This window comes from Nansenia antarctica (genome assembly GCF_963989245.1).
Source record: "Nansenia antarctica genome assembly, chromosome: 17".
In the NCBI taxonomy this organism is placed as follows: domain Eukaryota; kingdom Metazoa; phylum Chordata; class Actinopteri; order Argentiniformes; family Microstomatidae; genus Nansenia; species Nansenia antarctica.
This window is the reverse complement of record NC_137687.1, coordinates 12,911,290-12,936,431: the sequence shown is the minus strand read 5'-3', so window position 1 is coordinate 12,936,431 and position 25,142 is coordinate 12,911,290. Positions and strand designations below refer to the sequence as shown.

General features: G+C 41.5%; 1 protein-coding gene across 1 annotated transcript in view; it reads left to right on the top strand.

Moving 5' to 3' along the window:
* The first annotated feature begins 234 nt into the window (after positions 1-234).
* LOC308172543 (RNA-binding protein with multiple splicing-like) overlaps positions 235-25,142 on the top strand; it is a 31,550-nt gene continuing 6,642 nt past the window's right edge. The window contains exons 1-6 of the mRNA XM_080547443.1: positions 235-554; positions 13,188-13,265; positions 17,041-17,079; positions 19,202-19,264; positions 22,185-22,335; positions 23,767-23,891. Of these exons, the coding sequence (XP_080403569.1) occupies positions 489-554; positions 13,188-13,265; positions 17,041-17,079; positions 19,202-19,264; positions 22,185-22,335; positions 23,767-23,891 (522 nt within the window). The 5' untranslated portion in view covers positions 235-488. The remainder of the gene's footprint in view (positions 555-13,187; positions 13,266-17,040; positions 17,080-19,201; positions 19,265-22,184; positions 22,336-23,766; positions 23,892-25,142) is intronic.

Sequence of the window (25,142 nt, the reverse complement as noted above, 5' to 3'; positions counted from 1 at the left end):
AGTACTGGGGACGGAAAAGGCACCGTATAAAAAAAATTACCCAGTCATAATTATAGACACCTTATAAAACCTGTGATAACACATTCATAGGTCCGGTAGAAAGCGTGCATCACACCCTATCCCACGCCCCACCCCACCCCCCTCGAGATGAGGGAACTTTCCCAGTCCAGGTCTGTCTTGCCGTAGTGCAGTAGTCAAATCCACTATCAGTAGTGATTCTCTGGGAATATTGAATGCATTCTAATGAGGACTATCTCATCGTGTTAACGGGCTATACCCAGAACTCGAGATCTATCAGTTTATTTGTCAGTTGACTTTTTTTCCATTGACTTATTTTATTTATTAATGTCGCCAAACTAGGGAAAAGCTCACGGTTTGGCTACAGGAGCGCTCGGACGGCTTGTTCTATCGGTTCTCGGGAGAAAGATAGAACAAAAACAGATCTCTAAGACGATCCTTAGAGATAAAGTGATAACAGCTGTTTCAGAATGAATAACAATAATAAAACCGAAAAGGAGAACGAACCCAATGAATTCGCCAACCACGAAGAGGAGGTATGGCTGCATTTATTATGTCCTATTTTATCTCATCACCTTAATTTCTGCATTTTAATTAAATTAAATCAACGTAGCCTCACAGTAACGGTTCTTATTTATAGAGGTGTAATAAGAAAGAGACTAGACTGCATCGACGAGACTCGGGATGATATACTTATATGTTTATGTTTGATTTGGTTATTATCAAATATCAGTCTGTCAATGGGATGGATAGTGATTTCAAACTGTATCCATAACTCCCCCTGATAACCTTTGGTCACAAATTACATGTATCTGTGTAGAAGTGAAAACCCTTATTGAGTAGGGAAGTTAAAGTACATGTATGATCGATAAAGAGTTATTGAATCTATAGTGGAGACAATCCATTCAAGGCTTATTGGTTGTCACCAGAGCATGAGGGAGCATCTTCCTTTCAAACATTGCTGTTGCAACATGTAGGCAATGTCTTTGTACTGTTGTACTGTTCTAGTCCAAGGGAGAGTACCCATACAATGTAGATATGTTTCACTTAGTTGTACAATTTCAGAATGAATGTCAGGCCTATTATATAACCGTCATGTAACCAAGTTAATTGAGACTCAAACTACAGGCTGGACAATTGCCCAGTTGAATTTCTCCCCCTCTAAAATATGAGCTTGGTTGTGCAACCTTGTATCCAATTTCCTAATATCTCTCTCACTACATAAATATGTGTGTAGTGGTGTCGTTTGCATGGTTATTTACTTTGGCTTTGAAATATTAGCTTTCTAGATTATATACTTCTTACACTCCACGGTCCTTCCAGCCAAGTAATGTAAGAAAGGTATATCAGATTATATCAGTTATTTATCTTGGAGCAATTTGATTAAAGTATTAGTCACTTATAAATGAATAGCCAAACCAAACATTCCATAATTTTAGGCTACCATTGAGAATACTGTGGAATACTGCGTCACTTCTTTATTAGGGAATAAAATAATGAATCGCTCAGAAAGTGATACAAAATAATTTTTGCATTAGGCTAGACTAAAGTGATTGTCTCTTTGATTTCAATCAAGGAGACAATTTCAGTTCACGATTTCATAATCAATAAAAGTTCTACACATTTGCCTACTGTAAGTCCTGTATAACTGCATACATGTTACATTTTAAAAAACATGACTAACTGTATACCAGTGAAGGAGAAGTGAAATATACATTTTTTCTGCTGACGTCTCTCGCATTATAGACTAAAGCTTGGACTGGGTGGATTATACAGACTGTATTTAAGAGGACAGGGGAATCTAATGGGCATAGCTGTCAGCTAAAGCTTAATATTTACTTAGGTATATTGATATAATGGTAGATAGTGCCAGTTAATATTTTGTGAAACACTGTATGTTTGAATATTTGTTAGAATGGTGGGTGTTGTTACTAAATTTAGGTATTGTATGCCAGCCCAATACACACACACACACACACACACACACACACACACACACACACACACACACACACACACACACACACACACACACACACACACACACACACAGGTAGAAATCAGATCATTTTTGACCACAAACAGTTATATCTCTTGTAGGAACAAAATAAACATTCTCAGAAGTTGCCACTTTTTGGAAAGTGTATCTCTGTAGACTTATATCGTATTTAGAAATTGCCCTGATACTTTATGGAGATCATGTTGACATTTTTTAGTTGCACATCATGAATTGAAGATTTTCTTTATCCAAAGCAGATGATATGACGTATGCCTGACCGATATTCATGATTGATACCAAATACCATAGTGTTAAATCCTCATAAATAGTTTTCTTCTTTTTTTTTCTTTTTTTACTTAGTCTCCATCAGCACAGTATAAAACACACACAGGCAATAATATGGTTTTATGCCATTTTATGTTTCACAGCACTACTAAAGACAAAGTTCAACTACCGTTCTGCCATGACCCTAATTTTGAACTAGCCTATGTCAGTACTTTTTGCTATGCAGTTTAGGCTTAGGGTAGTATAGAACTCAGTCAATTACTGATTTATTCTGGTAACCTCACAGAAGCTTCTCATTCCTGCAATGTCGCTCTGCTTCATACACCATCTTCACTGTAAAACAACGTACCTTCAAAACTTTTATTGATTTACTACAGACCAGTGATCACAAACCTTAGTCCTGGAAAGCCACATGGTGTGAAGACTTTTGTTTCAGTCCAGCTCGGTTCATATTCTTGATGATAGGTGAATCAGGTGTCTTAGTGCTGGGCTGCAGCATAGCTTACAGTCTGTTTTGTAGCCCTGATACCAGGGATGGTGCCCACTGCTGCTGGATATGTGAAACAAGTTATACTGTTGGATAGTTGTTGCCACTGTGGATCAGCCATGTATATGTTTAATCCACAGGCTTGCATCCCTGTATGGACAAGCTTTCTCAAAAGATATTCAAAGTTTGCTTAACACTAGAACAGCCAAGCCTTTTTACCTACTAAAAGAGCCCCCAAATGACCCCCCAAATGACCCCCTCTTTACAATGATCAAGCTGCTATTTACACACAACGACCACTAAATGGCCGTTTGTAAATTAGCCTGCTTCCTACACAGAAAAACGAAGCAAAATAGCTTCATACTATCTTATCCTGATGTGATTTTGAAAATGTAAGGATACTGAGTGGTAGAATGCTCATATCTAGGAAAAGTCATTGTGACTGAAATTTGATCGAGTGCAAAGATATAACACTTTTCGTTACTCACAGGGGTCAAATGAGCCCTCATGGCTGTTCATGGCTGTGCTTTGAGTTGCATTTCATGTACCAAAGGCGCTATATAAATAAAGCTTTACTTACTTACTTATTTACTTCTAGTGTTAAAAAATAGAGGACATGTCAGAAAAGCCCTAGCTGCCCTCTTAGGACAGGTCTCTCTTGTAGTATATATGTTACGGTACATGTGGGAATAAAAAACTAGGGTTAGGGTTAGGTGCTAGGGTGCTACGGTTAGGGTTAGGGGTAGGGGTAGGGTTAGGATTAGGGTAGGGATGCTCCGATTTATCGGCCACCGATTTAAATCGGCCGATTTCACTCCAAATGACTTTTTTTTTTTTCCTGGGGAAGACAGATAACTGAACAGAAAACATAGGAGGACGTAACAGTATGTAAACCATGAAGGCCACGTTTATGATGTCTTTTATACAGCCATATCGACTGACTTGGGCTTCAGGCCCTAACTGGGTGATAGGCCAGACCTTTACTATGCCATAAACATGGGTCTGCATTTGCTTGGTGCCTAATGGATCAAAACTTTTGTCTAAAAAGCAAAAAATATGTAGGCTATCCAGTCAGTAGGCCTACAGTTATGTATTTAAAAAAAAATCGGTATCGGTATCGGACTATCGGTTGATCTTGAGGAAAAAAATCGGTGATCGGTATCGGCCCCCAAAATCCAGATCGGAGCATCCCTAGATTAGGGTTAGGGTTAGACATGCCAGCATGTACCAAGTCGATGTAGCACCTAACCCTAACCCTAGTTTTCCCCACATGTACCGTATTCCTACATGTACCGTAACATATACATGTTTGATATGCTTCCTCATTCTAGTCCGTGCATTACAATGCATTAGAACCTTATTCAACCATTTTATTCAACATATTTCCATCTCAGCTATTCACATGAAATGTATACCAGACATTGATATTAATAAAACAACAAAGCTAAATCAATTGTAACATTCTAATCCATAAAGCTATGTGCAATTAAGTGGAATGACACAGGAAAAAAAGTATTGAAAGAAAGAAAAAGCTTGTAAGAAAAAGCACTAAACCAGCTCATGCTACTAGTGAGTTCTCCTACCTGTGCTAATTAGAATCAGCTGGGTTAGTGCATGTTGGTGGGTAAGTACTTCCACTCTTTGAAAAAGGGTTTCCCACCTCTGAATGCAAGTAAACAAATCATTTGTCACCAAGCTTTCCTGCAACAAACATCTCATGATGGGGAGAGGCAAAGAGCTCTCCCAAGACCTTTGCAACAAGATTGTTGAGCAAAATAGTAATGGCACTGGTTACCGACGGATTTCTCAACTCCTAAATGTTCCTATAAGCACCATTGCGGCCATTGAGTCAGAACGTTAGTCAGAAGAGTAGCCCAAGAGCCAAGGACCACTCGAACAGAGCTCCAGAAAGACTTGATGTTGATGCTCATTTGAAGTTTGCTACAGAACATTTGGAGAAGTCTGTAGATTATTGGGAGAATGTATAATGGTATGGGGCTGTTTCTCTTCACATTGTATGGGCGGAGTCAAATTATTGAACGGAAGATGAATGGAGCCATGTACCAGGAAATTCTTGAGAAGAATCTATTGCCATCCACCAGGATGATGAGGATGGGGTGGATCTTCCAACAGGATAACGATCCAAAACATACTGCAAAGGAGACTCTCAATTGGTTCGGCTGTGGCGCAGGAGGTAGAGCTGCCGTCTAATGATCGCAAGGTTGGCAGATGGGCGGTTCAAGTCCTGGCTGGCCACATGTCGAGGTGTCCTTGGGCAAGACACTGAAGACACCCCAAATTGCTCCCAGTGAGTGGGCCGGCGCCTTGCATAGTAGCTTGCCGCCATAGGTGTGTGAATGTGTGTATGAATGGGTGAATGAGAGGCCGTTGTGAATATAAGTGCAGTCCATTTTAACATTCCATTTTTGGTTCAAGAGGAAGAAAATAATGGTGTTGGATTGCCCTAGTAGTCAATCGCCACACTTAAATCCAATAGAACATTTGTGAAAGAAACTGCAGATCAAGATTCAGTAGCGGGCCGCCGGAATCTTCAAGATTTAAGATGTCTGTTGAAGAATGAGCCAGAATCCCACTTCAACACTGTGAGAGAGAATTTCCGTACAGGAAGCGTCTTGAAGCTGTCATTGGAAACCAAGGCTTCTCCACCAAGTATTAGGTCTAAATACATTTCAGTGTTTCCCGTGTCATTCCCCTTTATTGTACATAACCTTTTTTTATGGAGTGTTACAATTTCTTTAGATGTGTAGTTTTATTGAGTTAATATCAATGTCTGGTCTAAATTTCATGTCAATAGCTGCAATGAAAATATGTTGAATTAACATACTTATTTAATACTTATTTACTTATTTACATACTTAGATATTTTTTTCCTTCTCAATGAGAACACCTACATAGATAAAACATCATTTAATACTCCCAAATGCAAAGCCCGTCTCTCAAACAGAACAAAGAAACTGATATCTTTGTATACATATCATTAAGAGGTAGTGTATCCACCTCTAACCTTCATGGACAACTGCACAACCTCCACCCTTCAGCCTCATCACCATACTTACATTCTCACCCACAGATCTCCAGCCTCAGCATGATACAAGCGCCCTAACCTCGACTTTAAGATTGACAGTCACACTTATTTAAACTAGATCTCATTTGGATCTCAAAGGCTCATGACTGTTGGGGCTAGTTTTGTGTTGTGCATGTTGAAGGCTTCAAGGAGAAGGTCACTAACTAAAGACCACCATTTTATTTTTTTCATTCTATGAAGTTATAGATTATATACCATTATGTTTATGTGCACATGTGTTGATTTTTGTCTAGATGGTGGTCTAAAGAAGTGAAAGGAGAGAATGACAAATGTTTAGAGAGAAAGGGAACCTCATGCGAGTAGAGTTCAACAGACGCTCCATTCCTCCCCAGAGTCTAACTTAATTGTTCAGGCCCATTTTGGGTCCCTCCCCCCCCCCCTATCCTCTTCAAATGGCAGGTCATGTGGCAGACCAGCATGACCTTTTCAGTGAAGGCATCTTAGCGGGGAGTTATGTGGTAGGAAAATGAGGATGAAGTTGAGTGAAGCCATGATGGGATCCGGTGCAGTTGCCATGTTTTCTTCTGTGTGTGTGTGTGTGTGTGTGTGTGTGTGTGTGTGTATATGTGTGTGTATGTGAGTGTCTGTTGAAAGGGCACATGGATATGTTAACTCTCCGTGACATGGAACATATCAGAGGGGGGCGCAACAAGCCATGTAGCTGGAGCCATAATGTGGTTATGTTAGCACACATGCACATACACATGCACACACACACACACACACACACGCACACACACACACACACACACACACACACACACACACACACACACACACACACACACACCCTTCCCCCACTGGATGGGTTCGAGTGTATTTATAAAACCGCCCTGGGAATTGTCATCTTATCTTGGCCATTTGTCAGCTGCGCGACAAGAGGTATTTCAAAAGACAACAAGGCTTAGCATCAAGAACTGCTGGTGGGACCGTGTAATGTGACAGAGGGAGAAAAAAAAGTACCGTGAAGACTTGTATCAAGTCTTCAAAACCTTTTAGACAGACCCACTGGTGAGAGACGAGTGAGCTATTGTATGAAACTCAGCCCTTTAAAACAAACAAAAAAATCATTGTTGACTTTTGGATCTTGAGTCTTCTGATGTGTGAGATCAATTACAGATAGTTGTGTGGAAGACGTTGGTTTGCTTTTTTAAGGCTGTATAGTATGTGCTTATTCACTCACCTCCACTTAAGCTCTCTCACTCACATGCTATAATTAACCACATTAGACATTTAGACATTTTCACACACCCACTCTCTTCTTCTCTTCCTTGTTCTCACCCATGCACTCTGGCATTAAAGCTCTCCACAGCTTGAACCTTCTCCTTGCACCTCCCTCCTCCCTTTCCTCCCTTCTGTGCCTTCTCTCTCTCTCTCTCTCTCTCTCCTCCCTTTCCTCCCTTCTGTGCCTTCTCTCTCTCTCTCTCAGTCTCTCCTCCCTCTCTCTCTACTTCCCTTCCCACTTCCCCTCCTCTGTCCCAGCAGACTCCAACTCCTTATCGGCCTATAATGTGAAAGCATGACCCTGAGCGTTTAACAGAAGGCCCGTTTATGGTCATGGGAACCCCTTAAGACAAGAACGAGCCAGGCAGAACTTGAGAGGCTGACTGCTGACTCCTCAGCTGAGAGCCATGAGTCTTAGCCAGTGAGCCGTCCATGCGAGCCGGGGTCAGGCTCTCCCACCATTGGATTAGCTGGGAGTGCCCCCCCCCCCCCCTCCTCTAGTTAATGCTTTACCCTCAGGAGTCAATTGGTTTGTCTAGGGGGTAGGAACTCACTCTCTACTTGAAATGGGTGACTTTCAAGGGTCATATTTACTGTGAGTTTCCTGCTTAGCCGCTGTGTGTGTGTATCCGAAGCAGATTGTGCTCTCTGTTCATGCCTAATTCAACCCCTGCTTAAAAAGTAGGGGGGGGGGGGGGGGGGCGGCGGGGGTCTGATGAGGCTAAGCAGTAACAAAGGCCTGGGAAGGGTGGCGAGGTCCAGGTCCAATTAGCCAGCGTTAATGACTACCTTGGAATGCTGTTTTAATCACTTCATGGAGACAGTCTTATCAGGAGGGATGGTGAAGGAGGACCTAATGTTTGTGAAGCAGAACTAAAGCTCCCCCTGCCTCCCCCCACCCCCCAAAAGAAAGCAAAGACACCCCAACAGCAACAACAACAACAACAACAACTGACAATCTACTTTATGATAACTGACTATCTACTTGACAACCTGTCAATGACTCCTTCCACTAAATGTGTTAAATGACTCCTCGCAGCCATGTCGCTGGGTTTAAGATGGAAGCCTGTTGATTGGCAGGAAATGAAGACTGCATATTGGAAGAAGTGGCCTCAGGGTGTTAAACAAACTCAGTTGAGATGAGAGGATGGGAACAATAACACAACACTCCCCAAAAAGCATCTCTTATTCGCTCTGGTTTAGATCATTTGTGTAAACATTTAAAGGTTAGTCTGTTGTTGAGTCTAGCCGGGCCAGTGATTGGTTGAGAAAAATGTTTCTGGGAATAAGAAAACACTTTCATTGTTCCAGCTTTTGTTATGATGTTCGGAGTGTATTCAACCTCACAGTTCACCTCCAACCCAAACATTAACCTTGCTTGTGACCTTTGAGCCCTCATGTGGAACTTGACCTTTCACTTTAACCCCTGACTCAGGCAGGATTAACGATCATTTAAGATGGATCCATCCATTTTAGGGCACTGGACACCTAGCAGGCCTTGCATGCAATATCTTTAGAATCTCCATGGGAACAAAACAGTGGAGATGATTAAGAGTGACAGTAACACAGAACAGTGACAACTGAGATGGCAAGGGAGAGGATACTGTCAGTTAACTTCTTTTTTTTGGTTGCAAAATGCTAGACTGACGTGAGACAGTTGACTTGGTTTTGCATTGAGCTTTTTTTTTCCAATATGGATGCGCCGGTGGTTTGATTTAAATGTTGTGTAGCAGTTGCGGGCTATGTAGATGATTGGAGACAGCTATTGTGGAGGTGTTGATTGATGGTAAAAAGAAGTGTTCCTGGTCCTCTGCCTCTATCTGTGCATGGATGTAGACACACAGACAAAGACACAAGTACTCACATGCACAAACGCAGGCAAGCAAGCAGGCATGCACACAGGCGCGCACACAGGCACACATACAGCAGTGGAGGCTGGTGGAGGTAGACATCGTAAGATGGGCTCATTGTAATGCATGAAAGAGGAATGGTATGAATGTGTGCTTCTGTTCCATGCATTACAATGAGCCTGTCCTCCAATTTCTACCGTAACCAGCCTCCCCTGACATACACACAATATCAGAGCTCTCAGTATCCCATAAAAAACTCCAAGGCCAGAGTTCTAGAGTTCTCTCCCCCAACAACCCGTTTTGAGGACCTGCTTGAGACCACCAACAGATAGAATTAATCTCATGAAACCTCCAAGGTCACATACCTCTTTTGAACCAAAATGGACGGTGAAAAAAGCTGTATGAAGCTACAGTATGAGTCACTTGAGTTAACCAGATTATGGAGATACTTTCCATACATGCACTTTAGAAGTAATTGATTTATGATTATAATCATGTCTTATGGCATTGAGTAAATAGTTGGAGGTCATTTTGAAATGATCGCAAACACAATAGTTTTGCCATTGAGTCTAGTCAAGAAGCATGACTTATTGTTTTGCTCATAAGCTATAGGCTCTGGCATTTTAGGACTTTATATATTTTGGGGGAAAAACAATGAATGTTGAATGCATTGCAGACATATTTAAGTGGGGGGGTCACTGCTCCAAGAAGTTTGCAAAACCCCTGTATTTGATCATTGAAGAGGTGATGACCTCATCCATAGGGCATGGCATTGTGTAGCGCTGATTAGAGGTGCGTTCCTCCCACGGGACACACACCGAAGGTGGCCTTAATAGGATCTGATGTTTTTGGCTCATGTCATGGCACTGCACAGCTTTGCTAACCGTTGCCAGGTAACTAACCACGCTGTACGCCGCCTTGTGTAAAGTTCTCAGCTGGCTGGCTCCGGGCCTACTGTTTTTGATCGAAGTGCGCGGCATTGTTTGTGCGTGAGAACACCATAAATGGTCAATGATTCAAAGCCAAAAGCAGGCCACTCAGCACTATGGGAAAAGCAGGTATGTGGAAACTCACAATGACTCACGAGGACCTACTAAAAAATCGTACTAAAACTCCAATAAAAAGTGTCAGGACTTAACTTAGTACTTAAAAAAGTAACGATTTATGGCCCCATATCAACTCTTTCATCATTGTTCATTGTTAAAATAACATAAAAACAGTGGTTTAGAGTCACAGAAAATAAAATGAGTACTGTCTTTACCGAGTTTACTGCGTGACAAGTTGAATATTTCACTCCACTTCAAATGGGAAGCCACATGTTAGCACCAGTCTTTTAACAAGAGACATAATCAACAGCAGATGTGTGTGGAGAGGTGTTGACACATTTGACCATCACCTGACAGCCCACACGCAGCCCAAACAACCGGACACTCTCCAGCATATCACGTATCACAATAGCTCACATCATAACAACTCAGGAATGGGAGAGGAGCATGGTACAACCAAGTTTGGGATTTTCCCATTGTTCTGTCTCTATAGTGAACTCATTGTTTTGGAGTTCTTTGTCCTGACTTGTACGGACATTTTAGACTTGAGAGGTCTATTGACTTTAGGAATCAAATGGTAGCTAAATCAAACCGTGACATCTGAGACAGCTTGGCTATGAAGACTAAGATTACAAAGGTACTCCAAGTAATTGTACCAGAGCCTGCTTTCAGGGTGGTTTGGGGAAAAAGTTTTGCTTGCAGGTTCACATTCAGCACAGCAGCATGCTGTAGAATCAGACCTTTCTCAGTTGATTAGAATATGGCAATAGACCAATAGACCAATAGACCAATAGACCATACACCAGTGAAACTCAAGTCAAATAAAATAAAAAAATTCAATCAACCTTTTGAGATTACGGCTGTGTTTGGAATAGCATACTAGCGTACTATTCATACTATGTACAACGTAGATTTGAGTGTGTCGTGTGTTCACACTGCATAGTATGTGACATTTGTGTACGTAGAGAAATGCCCGGATGTATACTAGATCCGGCAGAACATTTCTGAGGGGAGCGTACCTATGTTCCCCGGGTCCTATGTTCCCCGCTTCCGAAAAAGGGTCCTACGTTCCCCGCTTCCGAAAAAGGGTCCTATGTTCCCCGGGTCCTATGTTCCCTGCTTCCGAAAAAGGGTCCTATGTTCCCCGGGTCCTACTAATCCCACGGGGAACATGTTAACACTTGTGGAGCCAAGATGCTTGATACACTGACTCGTGCTGCAAAGTTTAATAATAATATAATAATAATAATAATAATTAATAATCAATCATTTTTAGCTGCTCCAGGCAGCGTGGAGAACACACTCTTATGTATTTACTGTAGGTCCATATATAATGTCTATCGATGTAGCGCTGCCCATCGCTATCGATTTGGTTTTCAGGCAAAACGAAAGTTGTCACCTTTTTGGTCCTGTACAACTGAGTATAATGTCAAAGTTTCACCAACACCTTGGATTTTTTCTAATTCTTTTACTTTCTCACGCTTGTTCATGTCTGATTAAGCTTGGGAATCGACGTCATGACGCTGCATTGTGGGATACGGCCATGTTCTTTGCTCTCCCAACCGTTTACATTATAGCGCCTCCAACTGTGCGAGCGTCATAACCCTAACCCTAACGAAAATGATAACGAAATGATATACCAAATAACGAAAATAACGAATAAATAACCAAATGATGTACCAAAGAATATGGCGGCAGTGGGCGGACATAGCAACCGTGACGTCATGTTCCCGAGAACAATAGCCTGTCAGAGATTGTGCCCTTGTCTTATATCTGATGCTGTCCTCTGTGAGTCTATCAAGCTATGGTGTCACTTAAGGGGTCACACACATTAGTTTATTTAAACCAACCTGCCATTGACAGACACCAGTGACAGATCTGTAGAGTTTGGCTTGGCTCAGATAAGATAGTGGCTAAGGTAAGAAAGTCACAGAGGTGACTGTGGCCAGCTGGTTAACTCAGCTTGCCAACTAGCTCTCAGGTTGCTAGGCGACTCTGTTTGTGTTGGTTCAGTTTTGGCATCGGCACAGGGTTTCACGTTACCGTACTTTGGATGAATAATAGGACTATCGCTTCATCAGTTCATTCCTGTTGTGCTCAATGGAAAGGTGTGATATCCACTCTCTGCTTCTGAGATTCTAGAGTAGACTGACTGATATAAATCTACTATGTTTTTGTACATTGGTTTCAATGGGCTACTCACAGTGGAGGGATCCTGAGTTCGGTTCTGTAACTTTACTGTTGTTTAATGAGTCATAATGATGTCATTATTTTAATTAGGAAATTACCTTTGGTCGCATATTCACTACGGGTGAATATTGGCCTGGCTTGATGCGTATATTTCTTTCATGACCCAATATTTAGCATTAACACACTAATAACACTAGTTCCATGACCCTTACTGTACACACCATATGGAATAGCATTTTGGTTTGCATGGACATTGAACCTGATGAAACATAATAATGTCTTCCTTCAGATGTACTAGACACATCTCCCCCCAGCTGTACTGTACATCTTATGGATACCCAGTTTTTTTCCCACTCAAATATTAGGCTATGTATCCTACATTAAGGAGTCAAAATTATAGGCTACTAATACTGTAAGAAGAATGCCACCTCCCAAAGAGAGAACGTAGTTATCATTCTCATGATATTCTTCAAGTAGTTTCCCAGAGAACTCCTATCTTTATAGAGGACCAGAATAAAAATGTCCTCACCTAATTCTAAATGGACATATAAATCGTAATTTGGCACTTACTCAAATCACTTATGTCCCCCAAGTTGAAGAGCTCAAACGTAAAAACAGAGGGTAAAACAGCAGGAGAGGATGGCCATAAAACCTACTGGACCGTGGATTACATACAAAAACACATTTACTCACAAAGTAGTGTGTATTGGACGAGTGTGTGTTGAGGGGGAAGGGAGTGTCTGTGTTTGTGAAGGCAAGTGATGATCCTAGCAGTTTGTGTATTTCAAAGGTTTTGCTTTGGCTTGGATTGTAGATCACACACTAACCATGTTAGTTCTTTATCATGCTTTTTTCAGTGTCCAAGACTCCATTTTGGCTCCTTTGCTCATTCATTATTGTCAGGTACGGTTACTATTTCTATAATTACGGAAGGTTAATGAAATATACATGACCGCTGTACTCTCTGTCTCCTCTCCTCCAGGTCCGGACACTCTTTGTCAGTGGACTACCTCTAGATATTAAACCTCGGGAATTGTATCTCCTGTTCAGACCATTTAAGGTATGTTTATGCGTAGTTAATGGATGGCATGTCTCTATTTTTAGTGTCAGTGTGGGGCTCCATTAATAATGATGAAATAAATGGCAATGGAAAACTCTGGGGTCCAAGATTCTGTTTTCCTTGGACTGGAGTTCAATCAGAAGGGATACCATGGGGAACCTGCATTTTGGGAAAATCACACTGAAAATGTTCTGTTGTTTGTTTTCACTGACTAAACAATGCCGTTATGGAACAGAATCATGCATACCTGTATACCTGCAGTTTATTCAGAGACTATTCCTTTGGTCCACATTAAACACAATGCAAAGCAATCACAGACACTGTAGTGTAGGCTTTCTAATCCGTCACTTACTGTGTAGATCATCCACATGGTATGTGCATGGGAGTGGTATATCGTACAAGTGTTTAAAGCAGTAAATCGTGACCTCTCAGGTAAGATTCTAGAGACCTGCACATATGTTTCTCATAAGCAACCTATGACCTGTGACACTCCCATGCTGGTATGCCGCTTGGTTGATAGACCATAGGCTAATTCAAGAAATTTGAAAACAAATAAATAAATAAAACATTTGAAAAAAAGAAGTTACTTGATACAGTAGGTTAGTGTTTACAAGGTTCATACTACCATCAGTACCTTGGGCCACCTCAATGCCACCGCTGCGGCAGACACAAGTCCACAATGCCACCGCTGCGGCAGACACAAGTTGTGAAGAAGTGTGACGTTCTGCTGAAAGCCACCACAAGATGGTGACAAGAGCTGTGAAGGATGTTTGTAAAGATATCGTCTATATTTGGCAAAATCGATGAGATACCAGATCAGCTCATGAATTACATTTTTAAATATCAAGTTGGTGAACCAAATGGGGACCATTAAGTGATACTGCTGTAGTCATCATCTATTCTCTCTTAGCTCGTATGGGCAACAAGGAGCAGGGGACTTTTTTTTAATATATATAATTGGCGCTAAAATAATCATAATTCTGGAGCTCAATACATATATGCAATAGAATGTAAAGGTGTTTCTGAAAATATCTTTATTACAGGGGCCAGTTGCATAAATGTGGGCCGAGATCTGTCTTATTTTAGCTGTAACAAGGCTAATTTCAGTTAGCCAGTAGCATAAACATTAAGGCCTTGTGTCCACACCAAAAATAGAGGCGCACCACTTCTGTACCTGAAAAAGCGGCATTCAAAGCAGAAAAAGTTGTGGAATAAAAGAGGTGACTTCTGTTGTTAGGCTACCTGATACAATGGTTTAGCTGACAAGGTAGCTAGCATGGGCGCTCAAATCTTTTTCAAGTCTTACATTTCTGTTAGCTTTCTTGGCCCAAAGTGACATTGATGCGTCGTAAAATTCAATATGAGGGCACCCGGAGAGCTCTGTCAAAACAACAGGGAAAAAGAGCTGGTGGATTCAAACAAACGAGTCTGTGAAAAACACAGTCCCTTATGCTACCCATAATTATCTGTATAAAACATTCTGTTTTGTCATAATTAATTACATTTCCCATCTCACTCACATCTGTGGCCTAATTTCAAATGATGCTATTAAATAAAGCAAAGTTAATTAACGACATCCACACAAATCAAAGAATCACTCAGGTAATTTATCTGAGCTTCATGGCATGTGCTATGGGTTAACAGGGTCAGCAGGCGCCAGACTCTGTGGGACAGGTTTGGGCCAGCTCCTTTGGTTTACAAAATAAGCATTGATTGATGCTTTAAAAAAAATTACTGTCCCTGAGCTCTGAAGAATCAAATAAACAGCACAACATGGCCCTCAGGAGGCAATAACCCCTACGTAGAGAGACGGGATGGGAAAGACCAATGGACTTTGCTGGACCTCGACTGCATTAGGCAGCTTACGTGCACATTGGCGACAGATTGCAGCATGAGGTTGCAGTCCAGCAGAAGTCCCATTGCTTTTCAATGGGGATCTGTGCAAACGATGCAACACTGGGTATGTGCATGTTTGATTTATCCAATTTGTGGGTCGAAATGCTGTGTGGCGCTCCGATGGAAGTCAGTTTAAAAGTTTATATTAATGATATTCTATGCTAATGTCACACCACAGCAACCATGAGGGGTTTCAAAGTTGTGTGCATTTTGACTACCGGAATGTCTGCCATAGGCTTGGGTTGGTATGTGTGGAAGGAGGCTGTGCTCCTGCTGTAGAGCTTTTATTAATCTTGAATCCGATGGGACTTCAGGAGTTGGGTCTCATTTGAATTTAGAATTAATAACAACCCGACATTATCAGTGTCGCTGTCTGGCTGAGATGGGCAGGCACGTAATTTGGGCATTGCACCATATGGCTTAACCCTCCCGAAAACAAAGGTTCTAATGCTGAATACCAAAGAGAATTGCAGACACTCTTGAACCCCTCTGCAATACATACAGACTATAAATATTAATTTAGAAATGTCCCCCTGTATCTATGGTCGTCTGAAAAGTCAGGGAGATAAATTGCATGCTGGAGACGTAGCAGTAAAGCTAGGACAGGATCAAGAATGGAGGGAATTATAAAAGGATGAGAAATTAAAAACAATTTACTCAATTTATGGCGCAAACTCTGCATTACCATACCACGCCAGCAAGGGTAAAACAAATCAGCATGGAATCAACAGGAAGTTTTCAAACCACCAAAGAAGATAGAAATATGTAGCTTTCAGCAATGGTTTTATGCAATAGTAGACAAAAACTGATAGCTTCAAAATGATTATCAGTAACTGGCTATTTTGGTATTAGTATTTGAAGTATTTATAGGCAGTTTTGTAATGGCATGGTGAGCATCCATTTCTGTTTCGTATGAAATGTGACACATCATCAGACTTAATAAATACTTCTCTCTGGAGCACTGGAGCAAGATGTCCATTAAGTGTTATGGAACGAGAAGCCGTGGAATATCGTGGATAGCTGTGCCAATATCCACGATATTCCACGGCTTCTCGTTCCATAACGCTTTTATACAAAGGTTACCACATTTATCTATCAATATTTCACAAAAGAAAGACAAGACAAACTTTAAATTAATGTATTTGAACTATGTTTTATTGTAAGTGAACAGTTGTTTATCGGTTGCTAAGCAACGGTAAGAATGTCAATTCGATAACGGTAATATATACAAACGCGTAAGTAATATGAAGAGATGTGTCAACATTCCATTTAGCCGTGCGTATGTCATGGATATCGGCACGGCTGTAACGCAAACTGACCAAAAGAGACAATGGACCGGATCTATCCGTTGTATAATATCAGTTATGGTTTCATTGTTTTTTTTGAGTAGTCATGACTGATCCGAGGTGTTAAGTGAAACTCAAGAAACGTCCAGTTTCATGTTGCATCGTCTGGATGGCTATGTTGCGGCCACTGACAGCAGGGGGGTTGCCTCAAAACAACAGCAACTTAACAAAGGCCTGGTGTGCCCACAGAATTAACAACACGTTAAAGCCTATCGATTATTAAATGCCCAACAATGCTCCTGGTGGTTGTTTTGCAGAGGTGAAATACCTCAAATAAAGCGTCTGGAAAAAGTCAAGTCGATTCGCTCCACTGTCACTCGACCATGAACCTTTTAAACACTGACCTACTGATAGGTTAAACAATATGGTAATTGCTTTAGCTCACCTCATTGGAATATTTGTTATGTTGCTGCTTACATCCATTAAATCATTTAAGAGCCGTGGGGGGCTTGGGGTAATTTTGGAGTTCAGAATTTCTGTTTTAAATTCTTTGTGCTGTTTATTATAACAGTTTGTGTTGCTCTCTATTTCAGGGCTACGAGGGCTCCTTGATAAAACTCACCTCAAAACAGGTGAGTAAAGATCAAATCTGCAATATTTCCACACAAATGAAACAAATGAATGAAGACATCAATCAGTCTCTCGCAATGTTGTTCCTGTGTAGGCTAGTTTACGCAACTGGGCTCTCTTCATTGCTCAAGCTGTTTTTCCTTGGAGGGTTTTGGGGGGTTGGGGAAATGCGGGGGGGAGGGGGAAGCATTGCTTCTTTGACAATCTCTTTCTCTAAAACATGGAATTAGCACCTTTTGTTCAGACAAAACCAGAGTTTTTGTTGAGGAAGGGGAGGTATTGCAACAACTTGCCTTTGGCTCTTTGATAGCATGCTTGCAGTGAAAGACACTCATGGGATGTGTAAGCCCGGGGAAGAGACACGGAAAGAAGTTTGAGGTGTCAAAGCCAGTGTTTTGACAATAACCAGTCAATGGCAGTGTAGTTTCACCCTTAGGGGTGCCTGAAAATGAGCTTGTCTGGCATGTGTCCGCTTGGAGTGTTAGGCAATTTAACTTTATTTCAGTGAACTAAACTCCACATTACATTGTGTCCCATGAAGAGATGACATTTTAAAATGAGTTACAGGTGATAGAGATTGAGTGTGGTCATGAGCTAATGGAAAGTATGCAAAAGCTGACTTGTTTTGTTTGAGGTACAAAAATAAGTCATAATGCCTCAAATCAGTTTCCTCCTAAGCCTGTCAGTATTTTTTTACGAAAATAACAGTTTCGCTTACGTCAGACATCAGTGTTGCTTATGTAGTCACCATAGCGTGTAACAGACCCAGGGGTATCTGCTTTTGTTTTGAATACCTCTCCCATGTTCTTGGCTCGTTTCCACTGAGTTGACTTGATCCTGACTAATGATAGTGACAATGGTAATGTAAATCAATCGATTCCGGTCTCCATTCCAGCAAGAGAACACACAGCTCCATATATAGCAAGCAGCAGATCTCAGGGCTTCTATTTATATCCTGGGCTACGCTTCTTGACGTCTTTCTCTCTTTCGTTCTTTTTTTTTTCCGTTCCCCTTTTTTTTTTCCTGCAAAATTCCCATAACCCTAGAAAGCTTTCCAGATCACACACACACACTGTGGCTTAGCCCCTGGAGAACATCATGTTTAGAGAACTCTGTTTTTCTCCTCCTTCCCTCGCTCTCACCCTCTCTCTCCGGTTTTTGCTCAGGAACTGTGAATCTTGTTCATAGCCAAAAGTTGTCCTACTACAGTATGTCTGGAGGGACCAACCATACGTGAGCTTAGAATGATACGGTTCTATCTCCGTTTAGGGCAGTTCAGAGATATTGAGCGTCAAAGTTTTTACATTCCATTATGTTTTGTGAGATGGAACCTTTGTATTTTATGAATTACTAACTCAAAAACTTCAACATTTTAAAAATAACACCACACAGGCATTAATAAACACCTAATGGATCAGATTATGTAAAAAACTCAATTTTGACAAAAATGGAGATAGAACCTTATAATTCTAACGTCACGAATACCCCACCGTTATCCCTTGTTTCAGTTTCTTGCCTTACACTCCTCTCTTATTGACTGAACCCTTGATAAAAGTGATGTCACTATTATGTAGTGTGATGTCATGCTACTAAGTGAAAGCATGCGTGCTCTGCTGCTACAGCAGTTGACAGTTCTGTTTGGAGAGGTCTTAAACAAGTGAACCCTCTCCCTCCCTCCTTCTCTTTTCTCTCACTATCTCCCCGTTCTCTCTCATTTTTCTCCCTCCCTCTGTGTCTCCCTCTATTTCTCCCCCTCTCCCTTCCCTGTGTGTCTCACCCCCTCGTTCTCCGTCTCTCTCTCTCTCTCTCTCTCTCTCTCTCTCTCTCTCTCTCTCTCTCTCTCTCTCTCTCTCTCTCTCTCTCTCTCTCTCTCTCTCTCTCGCTGCCCTGTTGCCCGTATTTGGGCATAGGGGAGCCAGCGCACCATTCCTTGCATTTTGAACTCTTCATGGACTCTAACGGTTCAGGCCTGGAGTTCTGCCTCTCTCTCTCTGTCTCTATGGTTTTACCAAAGGGAAGAGAGAAAAAACATGTACTACCTGTCACTCAGACAGAGAAGTGCGGAGTCAGTGTTATGCCTAAAACCTTGTTTCTTTCCTTTGTTCTGTCTCTTTGTCTCCCCAGCCAGTGGGGTTTGTCAGCTTTGACAGTCGATCAGAAGCAGAGGCTGCGAAGAATGCCTTGAACGTAAGTGCCATGCCCTCTTCATGCTGCACTCAGCCGGGGTTCTGGTGTGTGTGTCTGCTTGTGACTTTGCTACGTTTCTCCCTACTATTACTAGAACTCCGAGATTAACACAGAGAATGTGTGTGTTAAGCCCTATAAATGCATTTAATAATAATAATAATAATAATAATAATAATACATTTTATTTATAAAAGCACTTTACATAAGAAATCTCAGAGTGCTAAATGTAAATAATACATTTATTTTCAATGATAATTAGATTTAAATACCTAACAATTCTACGTGCCTTATGGCCCTCATTAAAAGTGCATAACGCATAAATGTGAAGCATAAAACAGTAACCAAAATGATTAATTATTTCCAAATTCCCCTATTCAAATATACGTGAAAGCATTTTCAGTCAGATTTTCAAATAAAGCTCATTTTGGGGGATTTTACATAAAGCTCAAGCTTCGACATCCCTGTGGATTGTGCAAGGTCAATCACTTTTAACGCAGGAGAATTAACACTCCTTCCACACAGAAATAGCAGACATTGATCAAGGATTTGAGTTTAATCTCGCTTATTTCAAATAGAAGCTGCTGACCTCGCTGTTAGAAATCCTTGATGAGGCAGACAGATACAGACTCATGCAAAACAGTACTCATCCCCATGAAGATTTTTAGACAAGCCCTTGAAAGAAATATGCACAGGGATCGAGCGATGAAAACTCTTTATTTTAGATTTATTATGCTCTAATTAGACATTGATACTGTGCCTTTTTCAGAAATGTCCTGGGACTCCTGTGAGAAATAAATCAATTTAATTACATCAACTAGTATGTATTAAATATGATAATACACATTACTTGCTACATTATAGGCCTATGTCAAGAGCAAAATAAAGGACCAAAAAGCAATGTTCATGTTATTACTACTACAGAATCAGGTTTAGAGGTGTTCCAAATTAAAAAGCTGAGATTTGAGCAGTGCTCTTGTTTGGGAACATGTCCCAGGCATCTCCCAGATGTTATGTGGAGGAGAGCCAGGTCTTCTGTCTACATACAGTATATAGACAATAGATAGCCTATATGTGACACATTCTAGTGTTTTGGTCTGCATGTCGGCAACCAATCAAAATCACTCGCTAGTCAAGCCAAAATATTTCAACGCATTGGATTCGGTGAGTAATCCCCACTGCTACCTCGTTAACTAGAACACTACTTTACATTGTTAGCAGGCTCACAAAACAAGCTGTGTTAGTCGACTAGCGATGGTTTCATTGATTTTCAACAACGCTTAGCTTGCGCTTTTATTTTGAAGTCGCGAAAAACGAAAACGGAAGTGTATAATGTCAGAATGTGCCTCTTGTTGTCTTTGAGAGAACAGATGCCAAACTGCCGACATGTTTGCTGTAATTATATGTCTTGGCAGTAGGCAGTCTTCACTCAAAGCTCGTCTCATTCACAGAACAGCATGAGTTGCTTGCACTGTTTGATCACGTCATCCAAAAAAACATCTCGCATTTGGTAGACATTCGGTCTTCTCACACCGAAATGGCCGAACACCGAATGTGTTTATTTTGCTATTTTCGGCCCGAATACATTCATTCGGTAGCCAAACTTTCGGTGCATCCCTAATTAAGACCCATTAAATCAACCATTAAGGCCCTACATACTGTAATATATCTACCTCAAAATCAACACAAGAGAAGTCTGAGAAACCTTAACAAATATTTAAAGCCCAAAATACCCGTTTGCAAGCTGGAGCATCAACTCTCCTCTGAACCCTCTTCAACCTGAGTTCAAATTAAAGCAGTGTACAGACCTCATTAGACCCGTGCGGCTTATTATACCCCTGTATCTTCAATTGGCAGAGAGCTGCTGGGAGAGCAGTGAGCCGAAGCAATCCTAGTTAATTCCCCCCCTTCATGAGAACCGCGATCTCTCACTTCTTTCAGCTCCGCTCCCCAACATGCCTGCTGGGACGGCCCTACGAACCAACCCCTATCGGTGTTTCGCTAGCAGAAGTCTCGCTCCCTGGCTTTTCTCTTCATTGATCCGACTCACTGTCTTTTTCTCCGTCTCCTAACACATAACAAAGCTCTCATATTGGGTTGATGTAGGGGTGAATAGCCGCCGGGCGAAAACTATTTGTTCTTTTTTGCTTCACCACAACCCCAGCGAACAAACACTGACTGCCTGTTTCAGATGAAGAGGACCTCTGTTTATGTCACAGTCTATGTTTTTAGAATTGGTCTTGAGGGCGAAAGTCATTGAATCCAAAAATGTTGTTGGTAGAGAGTGGAGGTTTTGAAAATGAAATAAACTTCTCTTCCGTTCATTTGCGAGTCGGGAGCCAATGTGTTGATGTTGTCCGGATGTATGTTCCACTGTGGTATCCCAAGAATTTGTCAGGGCTTGCTTTGAGTGGTGGTGTAACGCTGTGTGTTGTGGCAGTTGGGGTTTGAGGTCACGGTATTAGGTTACACTCAGGAGTTCACGAGGGAAAGTGGCGACTGTCTCGTGGCTTGACTGTACATTGTGCCGCGGGCTTGAATGACACCATGTCACAGCCAAAACTGTGTCACACCATGCAGGCCAACCAAACCTCAATTGCATGTCTCCACACGCCTAAGACTCCTAGAATGACATTGTAATCCTTGTGAAGCCCCTTTAAGGCTAGGCTTAAAACAAACAATATCTAATATTATAATGTAGCAATACAACATCCTCCAACGCAATTACAGGTACTCTGTCCAGATATGGTTCTCACTTACCTATCTCACATTCAAACGGATGTATAATCTCCATCTTGTGATTGTAATACCTTGCCTGAGCAACTGATATAAAGATTCTATGCTTTGTCATGTAAGGATTTCTATTAAAAAAAAAACGGAAATGCTGCTGAATCATCATAAAACAACTTCGTTTTGACCTCAGGGTGTCCGATTCGACCCGGAGATCCCCCAGACGCTGCGGCTGGAGTTCGCCAAGGCCAACACTAAGATGGCCAAGAACAAGCTGGTGGGCACTCCCAACCCCCCTCCCTCCCAGCAGAGCCCCAGCCCCCAGTTCATCAGCAGAGACCCATGTGAGTGTTGTTCCCTGTCTGTCGCTGCTGCTGCAGGGCCCTTTGCCACTGATGAATGGAGGTCGATAGAGCAGCAGTCCATTTAGTATGACTTTTGGTATAAACAGAAAGTGTTCTGGTGTGTTATTGTTACTTTTGGATTGGAACCAGAAAGCCCAAGGTATCATCGAACTAGCCTCCTGAAAGTTTGGATCGCCTGTAGTTCGGAGCACCTTTTTTAACACCATGTAACATCATGTAATGCTGCTAGAATAGAAACGTTTCGCTATCTGACCTCTCGTAAACTTAGAGAAGCACATTTCTTTGGAGTCAAAATGTACAATAACCATATTCAAATACCAAAAACAATACCCTATAAAGCACCTTTGCTCTACAGCTTATTAACAGTCAGTTATTCCATGGAAATACAATTAATCAAGGGTTAACTACTTTTCTTGAACTCTCTCTCAACATAACACATTTCCCTTTATTAGATTTATGTTTCATAAACATTCTACAGTACATGTGCAGTCTTAGTCTTGGATCATACTTGTTTGGAGCCAACCCCTCGAGTCTTGTGAGATTGTGTGGAATTTGCAGATCTGCTCTTTGTTTTACGTTTAGTTAAATATTTTGTCAAGCGTTAAGTACACTTGCGCTTAGGCAGGCATTGACAGTTGAACATAGGCCATCTGTGAGCTGGAGTGGTTGCACATTCTTACTAAATGACCAAACACAGTCTTATCTATAGATATTTTTGCCGGGAGTGAGAGAATGCACTTGTTGGGCCTCTGCAAGATTATGAAAGGAAACGATGAATGGGAGACCATGACGTAATGACCAAAAAGAAACATTGTGGTCATTCTCTGATAAGAGGTCTCTTCAATCTCTCCATTTGATCTGATCTTGCTTTGAAAGCAGCTTCCAATGAACTGACCTATGCTCTGTTTACATGAAGAATGCATACTGATCGTTAGCTGTTTTTTATATCTCTTTGCACTCTGTTGTCTTGACATGACCTTCATTTATTTATGTATATCAACTATGTCTTTCATAATTAGTCGCCGCTTGTTTTTCTTTCATAATTAAGTCATACTGTTTGTTTGTTCTCAATCTGAATCAAGATGTAGCCATTTGAGTATCCGTATTAAACTATCTATCTAGCCATCTGATCTGAGTACGTAACCCACACTTTCTGTGCTTCTGAAGTCACTCTGTACTTCTACATGAGGTGTTTCATTATGGACCTCTCCCTCCTCCCCCACTTCTCTCTATTTCTAGTCACATTCACCTTGAACCTCCCTCACTGGGCGCCTCTCTAAAGTCTAAATCATTTAGACGTACGCGTATCCACTGTTCCTACACACTCCCTCCCTCCTCCCTCCTCCTGTCTGTGTTCACCCAGCCACGGCCCCTCCTCACCTCCCTCCTCTCCTCTTCTTGTCTCCACAGATGAGCTCACAATGCCTGCTCTTTACCCCAGCAGCCCAGACGTGTGGGCGTCATACCCGCTGTACCCAGCGGAGCTGTCAGGCCTCCCTCCTGCTTTCAGCTACCCCTCCTCGCTGCACGCTCAGGTAACCTACTCACCTGAGCCCACACCCGCAAAAAAACACCCACCGCAGCTACCCCACGAATCACTTCAACCTCTCCACTACCTCCACCCTCCTCTAGCACAGACCACCAACCACCCGTCCTTCCATTCACTGCTTAATGATTTATTCAAGTTGCACCATACCAAGACCAATAGCAATGTGTCGATAGCCTACTTTAGGTTACTGTGAGACATGACATTGTATTGTATTGTATTGTAAGCCACCTATCTTTTAACACTAGAGCAGCCGTGCCTTTTTACCTACTATAAGAGCCACCTCTTTACAATGGTAAGCTGCTACTTACACACAACGACCACTAGTTGGCCGCTTGTAAAGTAGCCTGCCTCCTACACAGAAAAACTGCAAAATAGCTTTATACTAGCTTATCCTGATGTGATTTAGAAAATTTAAGGATACTGGGTGGTAGAACGCACATATCTAGGAAAAGTCATGAAAGGAGGGTCCTGAAATTTTATCGAGTGCAAAGATATAAAAATAAATTTACTCACAGGGTCAACCCTGACCCCTCCATGGCTGTTCTAGTGTTAGTGAACATTCATGCTGCGTTTTCACATACAGTAGGGTTTAGGTTAGCTATAATTAGCCTGTTTTAAGTATGTTTTTTCTAGACTGGTTTTGAATATTTCGAGCTGAGGTTGCATACCCCAGCTGAACGGTGTTATGCAGGCTTTGTGATGTGAATTTGATTCAGCCGATGGTTTGAAACGTTTGCATGATTTGTTTTATTATCACCTATCTTATCTAAACCTTCATTAAAGCCCTGGGCAGCCCTGACCCAATTGTTAGGTTCTTCTAATCTATCTATTGATCTGTTGAAAATGTTCTCATGAATCCTGGTTTGTACAGTTGTAGCTCTCCTGTGAAATCAAATTGATAAGCTGTACAGAATGTTAGAATTTGTAGTTGTTGATTGTCTTTCAGGTTCACTGTGATTGCAGCTCACTGATTCTCATGAGTTGCCTCTCTTTTAGCTCATATTACCCGGTGATGAAAACCTTAGTCTCTAGGGGTCTATTCATAGAATGATCTTATGATTTCATCCTATACATTTTTAGCCACAGGGCTTACTGGGACTTACAGCCACCATACACATACATTTCCATTTATAATGGTAGATGTTCTCAGAAGCCATTTAAACATACGTGCCCCCAAGCAAATGTACAACAACAGGGATTTTCAATGAGGAAGGAATTTAAAACAGAAGTGGGCATG